The following is an 18,217-nucleotide window of genomic DNA, read 5'->3' as shown; positions in this document are numbered from 1 at the left end:
GTGTGTGTGTGTGTGTGTGTGTGTGTGTGTGTGTGTGTGTGTGTGTGTGTGTGTGTGTGTGTGTGTGTGTGTGTGTGTGTGTGTGTGTGAATGAGGGAGGAGAGGAGAGAGGGAAGAAGGGAGGGGATGCAAGTAAGGAAGAGAGTTAGGACGAGGGCCATCGGTGATACTCCTGAATATGTCTCAGGGGCTCAGTGTTGCTTGGTCAGCCAACTCTGTGTGGTTCCGTCTGGTGGCTAGCTAGCATGTTAGCTTCTCTCCTTACACAGTGACATCAGTCAGTCAGTCAGTCAGTCTGCCAGCGATGGTGTGACTTCTCGCATAACTTATTAAGGTGTCAAGTCAATAAAACAGCACACACATGCCTTGAATTGAAAGACATCTGAAGTACTCTTATTCTAGGGTGACCAGACATCCCGGTTTGGAGTTGTGTGTCCCAGGTCCCGAGCAAACCCTCTCGGGACACAAATATGTCCCGGTTTTGGCCACCACTACATTGCACCATGTGTATCAGGGTAAATATATGGAAAAGATTACATGTTTACCTGCCACAGTTAATGGCAGCCAGCGCTTGTATAGAAAGTCTGAAGGAGTCCGTTGCGATTTCTCATTCCTCCCTCTAAAATTGATCAGAATGCAGGAAATTGCATCAGAAAAAATACAAATTTTCCTGGGGGAGGATTCCTCAGACCCGCCCGCCAAATATTATTCAGTCATGCACAAAGTGTCCCGGTTTTAGACTACAAAAATCTGGTCACCCTATCTTATTCTTACTTCTTAGCAAAAAAAAACACTTTTAATTAAACACGTTAAAATGGCATCATGCTTTGACCTGTGAAGGCTTTCTTCACGGCTTGAAAAAAATCACACACATGCATGTCCCCTTGTGACACAATGAAGAAAACGTTGGTAACACTTTACTTGACGCTGGCATCATATGTATGACATAACATTGTCATAGCAGTGTCGTGACGCAGTCATGGACGTGTCATAAACATTAGGTCAATGTCATAGACCTTTCATGACCTTTCATGTTGTCATTAAGTGACATTCGGTAATGGTAAAGACAGCCCAAACAATGTCAACTCATGATCATATGGCTGTGTCATGACATTGTTATGACACTGTCATGACATGTCATGCGTATGGCGACAGCATCAAGTAGGCCTTAAGTGTTACAAATCTTAAAAGGATAGTCTATTTGCCCTGGAGATGAGGCCTGAGTTTAACCTTTGGAAAGACAAGAATAGTTTTGATGGGCTATTTCTTGGTTGCTCTTTGTCACAATACTGTAGGCCTATGTGCCTTGGCTGAGAGAATAATTGTCTACTTTTTACTGATGTTTTAAAGAAAACATGAATTGATAACTGATTGACTGCTAAAAGGTTATTATTTTAGGGTAGGCCTATTATTACGTCCCTTGCTGGTTCCCTGAAATATCCATTTATGTTTAGCGAGAGTGTATTTACTATTATGAGGAGGAATACCAGACTCCCGGCTTATGCCGTCTCAAGGGTCTCAGTTCAAACAAGGCTGCTTGACAGGCACTTAAACATTTTGTTCAGACAGTTGTCATCATAATAGTAGCAGGTCTGCTGCTGCCACGCCAGTCAACCCCCACCACCAGTTTTAAACATGTGCTCTCTGCTCAGAAATCGAAAGCCCCTGTAACAGGCCTGTCACAGTAATCTCCCCAACACATAAATTATATCCAACTCAGATAAAGATGACGTTGGACGTGCCTCATGAATAGATCATTTTGTGTCTCTTAGCATCTACAAGTGCCGTAAATGTTTTATTGTTGTCCTTTCCGTGTTATTGCTGGTGTTTGCTGACAACAGGTTGGATGGCCGGCGAAAAGATTGCAAGTGAGAAAGCATCGGGCAGGAAGTAGGCTATCCACTGATATTATCGCGGAGTACCCAGCTGATCCACAAAGAGGGTCTCTGTATAAAACCCTGTAACGTGAATGAGGGAGAGGGGAGAGGAGGGAAGAGGTTTATAAGGCGGATTACAATAGGCGGGAGAGCAGGTTCCGAGGCAGCCTGGCGAAATATGAGCTCTATTCCATCCAGCCACACAGAGGCCAAACAAAGTAGCCACAGAAAATGAGTCTCGCGCACTGGGCAAACATGACACTTGATATGTTGTTCATCAGTCAGTCTGACTAAATGTGTACTCGTGTAGACTGTTGCCCCACCTGAAAGCGGGATGTCGGTAACGTGACTCCTTACCTATATAACGCTCTCTCTCATCTCGTGAAAGGGTGCCTGAAGTTGCGCGTCACAGCGGTTGCCGTGTACACCTGCTGGAATAGCGTCCTGCCAAGCTGCCAAGCAGCCATCAACTAAGTTGAGCCCTCGGTGTAACTGATGACAGTCGTCTCCTATTTTCTCGTTTACCAGGACTCAGGTAGGCTCTTAATCTGAACTGACTGTGCTTCTAAGTCCCTCGCTTGGATAAAAAAAGATAAGGAAAAAAAACGGACGAGCTTATGAGAAGCGGGATCCCTGCAGTCCGTCCTCACCGGTCCGTCTGATCGATTCGCTACACGGGAGAGGGCAACATGCCAGTCCAGATTCCGGATGATACCGATTTCGCCTCGTTCAAAGACCAATGCGAAAACCACGAAGGATGGATAGCGCGGTACAACAAGGGAGGTGTGACGGTGTGGTGTCGAGACGGCGATGATAGCAAAGGTGTCCAGAAACTCAAGGCAAGTGTTCGGCATTTTCCTAATTCGTTTCCACTGCATTGCGGAATCAAGACTATTTCACGTTAGAGGATTCATTTTCTTTCATAATTGTTTTTTTTTTCACGGTGCACTTCAACAGTCGTATAACATGTTGCAGTGCGTAGGCTACGATTAAATAGCCTACATTCTGTCGCAAAGTTCAACGTCTCCAACTTTGGGATTATCCCCCCAAATATGTAGCATATGGCGGTGCGTAAAAAGGAATGGGAAAACAGCAACACCGGAAGCCGTGTCACCGAAATGCAATAAAGTTTCATTTTTGGGTCAACTGTTGGTGCATCCTTTAGTCCCATTTCAGAAAAACAGGTAGCTCTAGTCTCTAGTTCATAAAACCACACAGCTCCTTGCTATGAGATCAGCAAATATTGCGCCAGTGATTAAATCTAATCATGGTTTTAGTATCCTTGTGAGCCTATTCCATGGGGGCATGTGTGTGAGCAATTATATAAGCCACCATCAAATGAATCCACTTTACACAGACCAAGCGCAGCATCAGGCGAGCCAAGCCGAGCCAAGGCAATGCAAGATGGGGGTGGATCTATTGTTAAGGTCCATTATGTCATAAGTGCGCTGCCTCACAGTTTCTCTTGTGTCCCCCTGTGGAAGCAGTTTCTCCCCTCCTCACAAGCTGCAGTAAAAATAAGTGCTGAGTGCAGTTATACTGGAGGAGGCAATAGATGGGGGTCTGTTCCTGATTCAGGGATTTTTATCGGCCTCGTGAAATCTCCTCAATGGTGTCTCTCCTCTTTCCCCTGGACATCAGCCAGAGTTGAGTGGAGAGAGAGAGTGAGAGAGTGAGAGAGAGACCAGGCGGAATTTTATTTATAGATGATCCACATACATTAAGTTGGAAACAGCATCCTTTCGGCTTAGGGAATATCTAGGGAATGTGTTCAAGCTGTTGGCATTTCTCTTGCCTTCATGTTTAATTAATAGTTCAGCTCTGCTAGGCAGGCAAGCAGTCTGCCCCTATCACCTTGCCTTCTCCAAAGTGAGGATTTTGCACCATCAAGTTACAAAAGGCACAGCTCCAACCAGGCCTGTGCTGCCCTAGACTGCACTGAATAATGTTGGTCCCTGTGTCTAGGGAAGCTTACAGGGGTGGAGAGGCAAAGGGGTTAATTGACCCAGGCCCAGGGAAAGGAAGGCCCAGAATTGTATTGGGTGTAGGGGCCTTTCAGGTGACTTTGCCCTGGGCCCGGGCAAAGCTGTCACCTGCCCTGCCTGCATCCATTCATTTATTCTTAATTACGCACCGCACCATACGGAGCCTCAAATGCACTTCAATCAATATGGTGGAGGGGAAAAGCAAAATATCTGTCTGTTTTATGTAAACACTCTGTGCTGTGTATGTTTGGATTTTTTGGGCTTATTGTATCTTCTTTAGATGGGCAGCATGATGCATTGCTGCAGTTAACGTTCCCCTACCGCACTTAACAGTTACATAAGGAATGTCTGGAAACACAACACACGCACACACGCACGCACGCACGCACGCACGCACGCACGCACGCACGCACGCACGCACGCACACACACACACACACACACACACACACACACACACACACACACGTACACCAACCACCAACCACCAGCCAACCCTCAGTGATTTACCACATGTGTGATGGATCATCAGCAACCTGAAGGATGGGATGGCTTTGCTTTGCTTTTGCATGTAAGCAACTGAGTAAGCAGGACCATGCAAACCCCCCATCTCCCATCTCCAGCCCTACCTCCCTACCTCCACCCCCCTGCCCCCCTAAGAGAGAGAGAGAGAGAGAGAGAGAGAGAGAGAGAGAGAGAGAGAGAGAGAGAGAGAGAGAGAGAGAGAGAGAGAGAGAGAGAGAGAAAACAATGCAGCAGTAGTGATGGAGCTGACACCATTTGGGACTAACTAACTGAGTAAGCAGAACCAACCAAACCCCCATCCCCAGAGAGAGAGAGAGCGAGAGAGAGATAGAGAGACACAGAGAGAGAGAGTGAGAGTGAGTGAGAGAGAGACAGAGCAAGCGAGAGAGAGAGTAAGCGAGAGAGAGAGGGAGTGAGAGAGAGCAAGCGAGCTGTTGGAGAGAATGAATGTAGCCTCAGAGAAATGGAGCTGAGACCATTTGGAACCAACCAACTGAGGAAGAAGAAGGACCAACCAAGCCCCCATCCTCTCCTCTCTACCTCTCTGCCTCCACCTCCTTCCAACTTGCCTTGCCTTGCCTTGCCCATCCCCAGGACCGTCTCTCTTCAGAGGCTGTGATGAAAGAGCCTCGCCTCCAAGAGTGCTGGCCGGGTGCACGCAGGAGACGTCCTGAAAAATTAAGAGCGGAAAACTCGCGGTAACTGCTAGCTCAAATGCAGAAACCTGAGCAGCCCCTGTTGTGTGGTGTGTGGCCATGGCAGGCAGTGTATAAAGGGTGTGCATATTTTTTGAGGAGAGAGAGAGAAATAAAAAGAGAGATAGACTATAGTTTACTAAAATAAAGAAATAGAGAGTAGAGAGAGAGAGAGATACACAGATGCACAGAGAGAGAGAGAGAGATAAGTCATGTCAATTTATTTCTATAGCACATTGAAGCACATTTGACCTCATCATGCTTCACAGACATAGTGAAGACTGTAATGTACACTCGTAAAGAATATGGAGAGAGTGAGAGAGAGAGTGAGAGAGATAAACTGTAGTTTACTAAAATAAAGGAATAGAGAGTAAAGAGAGAGAGAGAGATAAACAGAGAGAGAGAGGGAGAGAGAGAGAGAGAGAGCCACAGTTGACCACCACTCTCACAACTATTGCCCTCGGGGCACAGCTGTTGAAGAGAGTGTGTGTGTGTTTGTGAGAGAGAGAGAGATACCTCTTCCACTCCTCCATTCTCCCACCCATCTTTTTTTCTTTTCCTCTTTCCTCCGTGCCTCCAGGGACCGGCGAGGGAAAATTATCTAGTCTCCCCAGAATATATCGACAAAACAGGCATGACAGAGGAGCCTCAATAATTAATAGAACTTTCTGGGTTAGCGATGCGCTTCTTGCCATGAATAATTGAGTGTGTGTAGGCACACTGACGACATTCCATTCATAGGGACACCAAAAGCAGAAGAGAGAGAGAGAGAGAGAGAGAGAGAGAGAGAGAGAGAGAGAGAGATGCTGTTCAAGGAGCTTGTAGGGGAAATGGATGGGGTGGGCCAGGGAATCTCTTTGGGGGGGGTCCTCATTACATTGTATAGATGGAGATGGGGGCCTTTTCAGATGGCTTTGTCCTGGACCTCATGAAACTCTCAGCAGCCCTGATGTGGGGGAACAACCGGTGTTCACGGTTGGCTTGGGTTGGGTTTGGGCGGAGGTGTCACCTGAATTATTGATCTCATGTCAGGGGTATTAAGGATCGGGTTGCATTGCTTCTTGCACACGGGCTGGGTCCCTCCTCTCCCAAAACAATATCTTATCGCGTTGCACCTGACAGGTCCGGTCTGTCTTTCTTGACCCATCGACCGCCATTAGCGGCGACTACGTGTGCCTTCCTACCTACCTACGCAAGCATGTGTCAAGAGGCGAGTGGAAAAGTTGTGGTGATCCTCTTCCTGTTCCTCGAGGGTTTGATATCTTACGTCTGGAATTTTTTTAAGCCTTCATCATCTTCCTCAATGTGGTGTGTTTTTTTCCTCCCCTGGCCTGCCTTAAAAAAGCCACAGTAACCAAGAAGGAAAATTGCACTGCGTGGAGCGCCCTACCGTACCCTGAACATATATTGCCTTCCACAGCTCACAAATTTGACCTGGGTTTTTGACAGGCCTGGTGGTAGTGGAGGGTGGGAGGGATTGTTTTATGTGCTTCATGCACACAAGGGCACTCCAGAGAGTCTAGTAGGCCTAATTCATTGCCTAGGCTGCCAGGCTGAAATTCAGACTCGGGACTAGTTGCACCTGAATGCACCATTCAGACACAGTTTCTATTAGACGAGGGGCTGTTGGGCAGTTCCCTTGCCCAACGAGTAGCAACAAGTCATTAGTTACACCCTGTTTATCTACTGTATTAAACTTGGTTTATGATCATAGTACTTGTATATACACACACAAATTAAGTTCAGACTTGGGGTTTCACTGGAATGCCTCATTCAGACACAGTATTTGAGGTTCTTTTAGATGAGGCCTGTTGCAGTCTCTGTGCCCAACAAGAAGCATCCTCACTGTAAAACATTGCAGCCAGTTAAACGTAAAACGGTAAGTTGCCCTGTTACCTCAAGTTTTTACTGTAAGTTAACTCAACTTGAGGAAGCCTTGCATTGAGTTCAGTCTCGAGTTGAGTTCACTTACAAACTTAAGGCAGCAGGGCAACTTGCTGCAATGCTACACAGTGAAGCAACATTAATTACCCTGTGTCTGCTTATCCCACTGTAATCTTGATTTATGATCATGGTACTTGTTTAAACACACACAAATTAAGTTCCGACTCAAGGTTTCACAGGAACGTCTCATTCTTTCTGGCACAGTAATTGGTGCTCTTTTAGAGGATGCCTGTTGCAGTCTCCTTGCCCAACAAGTTCCACCAAACAACATTAATTCCTCTCTCTCTGTTTATTCCACTCTATTAATCATGGTTTATGAACATGGTATGTATACACACACAAATCCAATTCAGACTCAACAGGGTTTCTTTTGAATGCCTCATTCAGACACAGTCATTGAGGTTCTATTAGATGAGGAAGTTTCCCTTCCCTTGGCCAGTGAGTAGCACCAAGCAAGACGTTATACCCTGTGTCTGTTTATTCAACTGTATTAATCATGGTTAATGAACATGGTACATACACAGGGTTTATACACACACATTCAGGGTTCAGGTTGAACGCCTCATTCAGATACAGTCATCGAGGTTGTATTAGATGACGAGTGGGTAGCACCAAGGAAAATGTCATTAGTTATACCCTGTGTCTGTTTATTCAACTGTATTAATCTTGGGTTATGATTCTCGATACACATGAAAGTGCATATAGTAAATTCAGCTCATACTGAGACAGAGTTGAATGCCTTCTCATTCAGACACAGTACTAAAGTTTCTATTAGATGAGTATACTGCTGCAATTTCCACTGTGTAAATCACGGTCTGTGAACATTGTGTACACATGTAAGTGTGTTTATATCATTATCTGTGTAATGTACAGCAAGTAGACATCACCTCCTCCAGTTCAAGGAACGTCATGCACGTGTCCCTCAACTACAGTGTTTTTTCCCCGTGAAGTCTGTATCCCACGGTGTACAGCGGAAAGCTCGTAAAAAGCAAGGCAGCTGAACCCCTAGAGGTCACAACGAGGTCAAGGCATATAATGTGGCGTGTTGTGGTGGGGAAATCTTAATGTTTTTTGTGTCTTCTCCACTGTTCTGCTCTCCTCCTTCCTTCCTTCCTTCTTTCCATCCTTCCTTCTTTCTTCCCTCACTAGATGAAAATTGTGTGCAAAGATGTCACAGCGGAGACACTATACGATGTCCTTCATGACACCAGCTACAGGAAGAAGTGGGACTCAAACATGATTGACACCTTTGACATCGGAAGGCTTACAGTCAATGCAGACGTTGGATACTACTCCTGTAAGTGGTACTATTACAGTATTTGGATGGATGGATGGATGGATGAATGAGTGGTGGATGGATGTATGGATGGATGGACGGATGGATGGATGGTAGGGGTGTAAATCACAGCCTTCATGACGATACGATACGGTATCGATTTCTTAAATCAGGGATTCGATTTTTTTTTCGATACTTAAGAATTCCCCACGATACGATGCGATTCGGTTTGATTCGATTTTTTCCAATTACTTTTCCACTACTATTGTGTTATGGAGCTAGGGCATTGCACAGGGGCCAGCGATTCGATTCTTTTCGATTCTTAAGAATGCCCCACGATACGATGCGATCCGATTAAATCGCTGGCCGATACTTCCGATACATCGATACATTTCGATTTTATTTACATCCCTAATGGGTGGATGGGTGGATGGATGGATGAGTGGTGGATAAATGGATGGATGGGTGGATGGATGGATGATTGAGTGGTGGATGGATGGATTGTTGGATGATGTAAAGTGCTAAGTAGATCAACAGGGCAGTGACATTGTACTGAACCTTAGTAGTAACAGGGTTGACAGGATTCAGGCTCGGTGCCTGATTTCAGACTTGACAGAATATTGTCTGCATAACTGAAATATAGCCATTAACCTTGAAAAGAAATAAAGTTCCCAAAAAATACCTTGAAAACATAAAAACACTATTTGAGGCACTCCTTACTAAAGTTAAAAAGCCTTTTTAAACTAGACAATACATTAGCCTTTTCTTAATTAAAAAAATGGTTAAAGGTTCAAGCTCAGGATGTTCTTCTACAATACTATCAGGCCTGCAGTATCCACTCACAACCTCAGTCATGTATTATTCCCAGAAATATGGTAGTATTTCTAATCCATTTGTCAATTCATCATAGTTTCATCACACAGATATAATAATGAGGGCGTAAGCAATTCCTTGTGAGTCAGGCTACTAACAAGCAAATCAATTTGGTTCTATTTTTATCACGCTCATAAAATATCAATATAGACACAAACACAGAGAGACTATTTTCGTCTTTCCCTCCTTTGGGTTCAGGGGCGTAAATTATTCTCTGAGAGAGCCAGGCCACTAACAAGCGAATCGATAAGATCCAATTTACGGCTTTAAGACGTCCAATGCTCCTGGAGGCTGGAGCGGTAAATCTGTTTGTTCTGTCAAACATGGACTTTTCATCACTGTCTTTATGAACAGAAGTACTGTGATGATAAATAGTTTTGTCCTCTCTTTGATGCAGTGCTAAACTCGATAAAAGGGAAGAAACCACAGAGTCTTTATTGAAAGAGACAATGTTTTGCCCTGTGGTTTCGGGCGCTTCTCAAAGCTTACAGTAGAACTCTTGTGAAGAAGACACCACATTTATTACGATGCATTCTCTACAATAAAACACTCAGTTTTAATTCAAACCTCATTCAAAAGTTTGAGTTGTTAGCAAATGGACTTCTGGTTGGAGCTTAAAGTCCAGCTGCTTACCACTAAAGTCTTCAGTGAGATGACCTACATGAATGAGAATCTTCTCAGAAAACGTAAATCTTGTGCTAAGACAGGTCCTCTGGCAGTGACTGAGTCATACTATCTTGCTAAAGACTGTGTATTGTACTACATTACACATAGCTGACACTTGTAGTATATCCAAAGCAACTTGCAGTTATTTCACAGGGTCTTGGTTACAGTCCCTGGAGCAATGTGGGGTTAGATGCCTCGCACTTCAGCCATGGATGGAGATGTCGGGAGATGAAGGGGTGGGATTTTTTGAACCTGCGACCCTCTCATCTCCAGACCACCTTCAAGGGACAGTTTGGTCAATTTCAACATGCAGTTGTACTGCTCACGCTACCCTTGACTTGTCAGTACCTGGTGATGCCACATTTTTCGGCTCAGCCCTTTCCGAGATATGAGCAATTCTAATGGGGGCAGCGTTTGTTTCCATTTTTAAAAAATGAAACATAGGCCAACTCCAAATATTTTCCCAAAAGGTACTGCTGTTTGCTAGTTGTCTGCTGATGTTTTATAACCTTTTGGATGTTTTTGGGAATAAATAAAAATGTTTTTTTGAAATGTAAACAAAGAGCTGCCCCCATTACAATGACCAGGATCTCGGAAACGGCTGAAGAAGAAGAAAAAAAAATCTCAGGCACTGACAAGTCCAGGGTAGTGTGAGCATTACCACTGCATGTTGAAATTTACCAAACTGTCCCTTTCATAACCATTAGGGCGCAGCTTCCCATGATAGCTGTGTACTACAGTGGTAGTTACTTTTTGAACAGATAGTAAGGCATTTCATTAGCGGAACCTCATGAGGCTACGTCACCTCAGCAACAGTAATGTTTCTGATTTCTTGACTTTGTCTTTATCCCAATAAGACATACCCCCTGCTATAAATGAGCTGTTATCAGAATGCCAATTACCAAGTATTACTAAATTATTACTCTGTGCTGTCATAGTGGTGTAGCACTATGGTAGTAAAGTTTTTTTTCAGTGACTCACAGAGTTCCACTGATGAAACTGTGTGTGTTTAGGGGCTATTCTGTCTCTGTCCTTTGTGCTGTTGCGACAGCAAGGAGATACCCCAGCCCTTTGAAGAACACTAATAAGATGGATTCTACAATAAAATGCGTAGTTTTAAATCAAATCACACTTTGCCCTCAGCAGTGATCATTGTGATGTGCTTTCTTCAAGTCCCTAATGTTTTCCTTTCTCCAACTTGTCACTCTAATCTGCTTCTGTCTCTAATGTGTGATGGCAGGGAGATGCCCCACCCCTCTGAAGAACAGGGACTTCGTCACCATGCGTTCATGGCTGCCCCTGGGAAACGACTATCTGATCATCAACTACTCTGTCAAACACCCGGTATGTCCTGCATTTGAACATTTGCACAAATGGTACGTTTGCGCAGTTGTGGATTTCGGCATTTTTACGATTGATACGTTTTCGCATTTTAAAATGTGTATGATTGGCACATTTGTACGATTTGTATGATTGGTAAATGCATGCATTTGAACATTTTTACGATTGTTGCGGTTTTGCTTTACATTTGTATGATTTGTACAAAGAATGTCGACCGAAATCTTGGCATCTAAAATCTGCAATATGGATCTGAGACTGCAGACAAACTACTTGAAATGTTTTTTTCTCTGGAGCACCAGTCTCGTGTCACAACAGAGAGATAAGTAGGTTGACCACTCTTTTAGGACACATGCACACACACACACACACACCACACACCACACACACGCACACACACACGCACACACACACACACACACACACACACACACACACACACACACACACACACACACACACACACACACACACGCTGGGTTGTAACAGAAGAAGCAGAAGGGCCAGTGGCAAAAGTCTGACCGCGGTGTCAGGTGAGCGGTGTGTGGAGATTTAATCTCCGTGTAGCAATGAATAATTACACTATGTGCCCCGCGGTGCCGCTGGCTTTGGAGGTCAGTCTTTCCCTTCGTGGAATAAGCAGTTTAACGTAATACACTCAAAGTCGCACCCACCATATCAGGGTTATAGGGGCAGCCATGGCCTAGTACTTAAGGAGATGGGCTTTAGATCAGAGGGTTGCGGGTTCAAATCCTTCCACTCCTTATCTCACTCCATTGCTGAGGTGTCCTTGAACAAAGGTACCTAATCCCACACTGCTCCATGGACTGTAACCAATACCCTGTACTTAAAATAACTCCAAGTCACTTTGGATAGAAGTGTAATGTAGTGTAATGTAATTGTAATGTAATGTAATACCAAGCGGTTCTCAAGGTGCCTTGCTCAAAGGCACTTCAGCCATGGATGGAGGTATAGGGAGAGGTCATGGGGTATTTGAACCCACAACCCTGTGATCTTAAGATTGCCTCCCTAACCATTAGGCCTTGGCTGCCCCACAATGTTTTCCTCATGTTTTGAAGTGGACTTGTGCCAGCAGTCTTTACAAACGTGCCTACATAGTTATTTTTATCCTTCCTTTTCAATTTATAACGGTAATGTAATGTAAAGTTATGTAAAGTAAGATTATCTAATGACAAGTTTATTTTTAAATATTCTGTCGAGTCATCGGCCTAGATATTTATTGCAAGTGAGTTTTTCAAGTCCCCTGACTACAGAAGTGGTCTTTGTTCGCCTATTAGTGATTGCTAAGCTTTGACTGACTTGTAAAGGTGATTATTTAACACCAAAATGTCACCTAGTTTGGCTTTAAAGTAACACTAAGTGGTTTTCATCTTCCGCCGCCCTTGATGTGGGAAGCAGAATAGCCTCGTAGTACCAGAGAGAGACCAGGTCCATATTTTGCCTCTGATCTTACTTGCAGTGATGGCCTGTGGAGGACAGCATAGTGAGATCAGACATTTTTCCCCATCTAACCTTTATCTAGTCTGGATTATCCCATTGAAACTGAGCCTCTCTTCTACCAGGGAGTCCTGGTCAAAAGTGCCCGTCATCCTGACCTTGATAAGCACCCCTTTTGTACGTGGCCAAGTAAAGCATTCCCTTATCTGTGTTTGGTTGTCTTTCATCCTGTTCTAATTTGTTGAACCACCGAGAAACTTGGTAAAAAATGAATCTGAGAAGGAGACAGTTGAGAGGAGACGGTTCTTAGTTCTCATTGGGGGCATTAGCCCATTAAATTTTTTAACAGTAAGGAGTAGTGCGTTGACAGGTTTGCCAGGGGGCGCTGGGAGGCTTAGGACGAGGTCCAGGGGGCATTTGCTCAAAAAATGTTGAGAACCACTGATCTAAACCCGGGGGTCAGAATCAGGACAAGGAAATAATACAAGTGGATGTATTAATCATAATGATGACATTGGATATTGGTGGTGGGGGGGTTTAAGAGGGATTCAATTGCCTTGGATCTGATCATTGTAGGGAGTGGGGGTCGTAAATCCCCCATTGCACCCCTGCTGACAAGTGTTTGGAAACATGATTTGAAGTTTGCAGAAGCTACACAGTATTGCTTTCACTGAGGATAGAGCTTCTGCGTTTATACTCTCCCCTCAAAGTGTCAGGGAGTTCAGCCGAGAAGTCTGCATGGGCTTTCCTTGTCCAGTAAAAACGTTTCTGGTCCGTCTCCAGATGTGAGGGAGTAGTCAATTCTGTCACTCTCATATCCCTCTCCCTCTCCTCGCGCTCACTCTTCCCTCATTCTCTGCTGGAGTGAAAAAAATAAATAAAATAAAAATATCATTCTTGCAAAATCACTAGCAGATGAAAAGTGGAAAAGCCTGTTGTTAAACCGAATGATCAGAGGTGGTGGTGGGGGCTGCAGATCGCTGGTTTAAATCATCCTCGTTATTATCCTTTAACTCACTCCATGGTCCAAAGTTGCGTCAAACATTGTTGCATGTATACACTGCTTACATAAAAACAATGGCCAAAGGAATGTCAAAACATAGAAACATTTGCCACATGGCCTGAAATGTTAAGTCAATATGCTTGTAAATGCTGATCATGATTCATGTGTAACTCTCTTTCTACCATACATGTTTGCTCCAATCCTGAACTCTGCTAAAATTGCCTTTGGATGTGCATATGGCTATATACAGTATATTGCACACATATTGCACTGTACATGTAGGCAACTGTAGGAGTCCTTGGTGGTACACACAGCAACAGCATACACTGATATTTATGTCACACATTATGCATAGTTTGTTCTTGTTCTTTCAGCAATATCCGCTGAAGATACATAATATATACTGTGTGGGCTACTATAGTCTACATATACTAGTCCTTAGTGGCTGGTGTGTGCTTGCAGAATATTCTGTTATTCATTTCACACATTAGGCATTTTTTTGTGCGATGTTGTTTTAGCAATATCCGCCCAAGATACACGTATGTTTTATATATTGCACTGTATGGGCCACTATATACACATACTAGTACTAGTGATATACACTTGCAAAATATGCTGTCATTTATATCCCATGTTTTCACTCTCTCTGCAGTATCCATCCACCAGATATTTAGATATCGCACTCCAGGAGCTACCATACACACGCTAGTCCTTTGTGATATACACTTGCGGAATCCGCATGCTGTTATTTATGTCATACATTCACTATTTTTCCCTCTGTGTTCTTTCAGCAATATCCGCCAAAGAAGGATTACGTGAGGGCTGTGTCTCTCCTCACCGGGTACCTCATCCAGTCCAACGGGCCAAGCTGCTGCTCCCTCTTCTACTTAACGCAAGTGGACCCCAGAGGTAAGGCCCGACTCCAGTACTACACACCGCCTGGCAGAGACAGATTACTGCACGGGCCTATTGGGCCCTGGCCCCGGGGCCCAAGAGTCAAGAGGGCCCTGAAGCTCTAGCATTTGCAGTATTTGCATTGTCATATTGTCTATCAACTGTATTTTCACATTTTTCTCTGGGGACAATCCCTCACACCCCGGAACAACATAGACTCTCACACCTGGCCTAAAACCCTGAATTGTTTTGTAAACACGCATTAAGGGGGGCCTTTTTTTGTGTCCTGGTCCAGGGGCCCATGGAATCTTAATCCGTCCCTGCTGCCTGTGTTCAGTTCTCACTCTCCAACTCCAGCCTCAAGCTAGCAATAAGTTTCAGCTCTCTGTGGGCACAACAGCTTTGCTTTGCACAGTTAATTTGGCCAATAATAATCCCTGGCACTTCAAACCGTAATGCCACTGAGATCCGCTTGTAAGGCGTTTCAAACCTCACTTCGCACATTTGACCGAACAAAAACTAACAAATATTGTCTGCACACAAACACAACACACATGCCTGAAGCGCATCAGATGTTGGGCGTGTTGTTGTGACATCATGGTGGCTTTATTTGTGCCTTTGTTTATTTGTTTTCTCCCTTTTGTACCCAGAATTGAAGGCTTGGGGGCTCTTTTCTTTTCAATACTTGCTATAGACATTATGTCAGATTAGTCAACAGGAACACGAGACTATTACTGACAAACAAAGGCAGACACAACAGCATGCCAAAGTAAAAGTCTTGTGACATAAACCGAATGTTATTCCCGCTGCTTGTGCTCCTAAAACAGTTGGTTTCCCTAATGAACTCATCTGACTCCCTGGTCTGGGGTGAGTTTCTCAAAAGAGAAGTTGTTAGCCTGTTAGCAACTTCGGTAGTTGCCAATGGGAAAAAACAGCAAAGTAGCTAATGTAGTTACCAACTTTGGTTTTGAGAAATACACCCCTGATAATGGAATTGGCTTATATGTGGACAAGGCAAGACAAGGCACTTTTATCTGTTCAGCAGCGCATTTCATATATTGCTGCAATTCAGTGTGCTTCTCAAAAACGAAAAAATAAAAACATAAAAATAAGACATTAAATATTTGGAATCAAAGAATATTAAAAACAGTTAGGTCAAAGAAGAATTTAAATCAAAGAATTAGTATCAAAGAAGATTAAAACCATTAAAATCAGAGGGTGTAATAAATATTTCAAAGTCAAGGATTAACATTAAAATCAAAGGCATCTGTGAACAACTTTGTGTTAAATATGGATTTAAAACTATCAATTGAGGGTGCATTTTTTATACTGTCTGGAGTTCTTTTTTTTAACTCTCTGGGCCGGGATAATAATAATAATAATAATACATTTTATTTTGAGCACCTTTCAAATACCCAAGGACACTTTACAATCAAAACAAATACATAACAGTAGGGAAAGTATAACAAAGCTTCAGTGAATTAACAATAGGAGTAATAATTAAAATGCAAAAAATAAAATAGAAATAAAAGTACAATAAAAATAAATGTTTAAAAATAAGAAAAAGAAGTAGAATGCATTTGAAAAAAATAATAATATGTAAAATAAAAAATAAACTGAAAATTAAAATAAAGTGGAAGTGCCTGTCAGTGAAGTTGAAAAGCAGAAGTGAAAAGGTGTGTCTTCAGCTTAGATTTGAAAGTAGACAGTGTAGAACACTGACGAAGTGACAGTGGGAGAGAATTCCAAAGTTTGGGGCCAACAACACTAAATGCCCTGTCGCCCATGGTGCGCAGGTGTGTGGAGGGAACTGTAAGGAGGAGTGAGTCAGTGGAGCGTAATGTGCGAGCGGGATGTCCCTACCTGGCTCGTAATATGCATATCTCCCTGAAGGTGTGGTTGATTCGAGACACCACTTGTCTGACATTTTTAACGATGTGCTACTTTACCTCCTCACTATTTAAAAACACAGTTGAAATTGTAGAATTGATGCCAACGAGTGAGTCCATGCGAGCCGCCATTCTTGTCTGAAACAGCTGTTGCATTTCATTTCTTGTTTCCCCTCTCCACTACGTTTAAACGTTGACTACATCACACCTCTGAAAACCCCACAATCCTGATTGGGAGCTAAACAAATAGGAAAATCCACCCAGATCCTTAAGTAGCTTGCAAAGCTGAACGAAAAAAAAATCTCCCCTAAAGGTAGAGGAATACAAATAATCTGAGCTGGAGTAATGAGGGGGCCTGCCAGGCCAAGAGGTCCACACGTCCTGTTCAGGGTCCTGTACGGGTCCACGAGGCTACAAGTTGCTGCAGCGCAGAATGCAAATTCAACAATATAGTTGCTTAGACAGCATCATAATTCTGAGCCAGGAATGCATACCAAGACTGAAACCTAATTTTGTCATGATTCTGCAATTATTGATTTTGAATTATTGATCACTTTGGCCAAGCGGGGGGCCCTGGCAGATGAGGGCCCCTGGGCTGCAGCCATGCCTAGCCTGTGCGCTAATCTGGCCCTGGGCAGCCATGGCCTAATGGTTGAGGAGATGGGCTTTAGATCAGAGGATTGCAGGTTCAAATCCCACCCTTCCACTCCCTACTGCACTTCACGGCCGAGATGTCCTTGAGCAAAGCACCTGAATCCATACTGCTCCAGGGACTGTAATCAATACCGTGTAATAACCGTACGTCGGTTTGGATAAAAGCGTCAGCTAAGTCTAACGTAATGTCCTGAGGGGCCAGGACAGATTGCCCTATCCCGGCCCCATAATCCCCTTCCTCAAATGTAGCAGGCTAATGTACAGTACCAGGCCCCTAATGGAGCAGAGTGGTCTTGCTTTATATGGCTCCCAGGCACAATATATAGGGTCTAAGACCATACATGTATTTTCATTTCTTAATGCATTTTAGCAGGTTTGTGTTAACGTTTTCCATATATCATAGACAGTGCCCTGGTCTAATACCAGTGAGGCACAGTATTCTACCACTGGTTGGTTAGACACTTGATAGCATCACATCTTAAGATGACACTGAAGTCTATGTTCTGATTTAAAAACTGATTTGAGTGAAGTGATAAAATGATAATATCCACTACATGTATGATTGCACTCTGTTTATTTAGGTGACAGTAGTTCAAGAGTGGCTTACGCAGATACGACAATATGTAGACCAGGCCTTGACACTGGCACCTACCAACCGGCCAAATGCTGCTAAAACTTGGCTGTGGCTGGTAACAATTTCAATGTCACTAGCCAATTTGGCAGGTTGCTTATTCTACGGTATGACATATCAGAATAGCGTAGCCTACAGTATATTCTGCACTTTGCCCCTTGTTAATTGTTTGTAGCCTACTTAAGTTCAAGAAAAAGCCCAGGTACTCAGTTTCTATGTGTTTGTTTTATTTCCATATAGAAACCCATGCACTCATCTTCTTGCTTTAAGAGTGATTCCACGATTCGACTGCGCTTTTAAGTCCATGGATTTTATTTGCCAATTCCACTAACTATTAACTGCATCCAATGATGTTTTGGATTTAAGCACACATTTATCTTTCATATAATACAGAAAGTGTAGACATGGCATTATTTCCCTCAGCAAGAATGAATATTTAATACTGGTTTTGGGCGTTTTCACGCCGTCCTGCTTTCCAAATGTCAGATTCAGTCTTCATATTAGCATGTA

General features: G+C 43.6%; 1 protein-coding gene across 1 annotated transcript in view; it reads left to right on the top strand.

Annotated features, from left to right (window-relative positions):
- The first annotated feature begins 2,131 nt into the window (after nt 1-2,131).
- Nucleotides 2,132-18,217, top strand: part of stard15 (StAR-related lipid transfer (START) domain containing 15) — a 24,151-nt gene continuing 8,065 nt past the window's right edge. The window contains exons 1-4 of the mRNA XM_063189590.1: nt 2,132-2,716; nt 8,175-8,322; nt 11,081-11,184; nt 14,431-14,548. Coding sequence (XP_063045660.1) covers nt 2,567-2,716; nt 8,175-8,322; nt 11,081-11,184; nt 14,431-14,548 — 520 coding nt within the window. The 5' untranslated portion in view covers nt 2,132-2,566. The remainder of the gene's footprint in view (nt 2,717-8,174; nt 8,323-11,080; nt 11,185-14,430; nt 14,549-18,217) is intronic.

The sequence above is a fragment of the Engraulis encrasicolus genome, chromosome 23 (assembly GCF_034702125.1).
Source record: "Engraulis encrasicolus isolate BLACKSEA-1 chromosome 23, IST_EnEncr_1.0, whole genome shotgun sequence".
NCBI lineage: Eukaryota > Metazoa > Chordata > Actinopteri > Clupeiformes > Engraulidae > Engraulis > Engraulis encrasicolus.
Note: the sequence above shows the minus strand (reverse complement) of the source record. Positions and strands in the feature narration are given on the sequence as shown.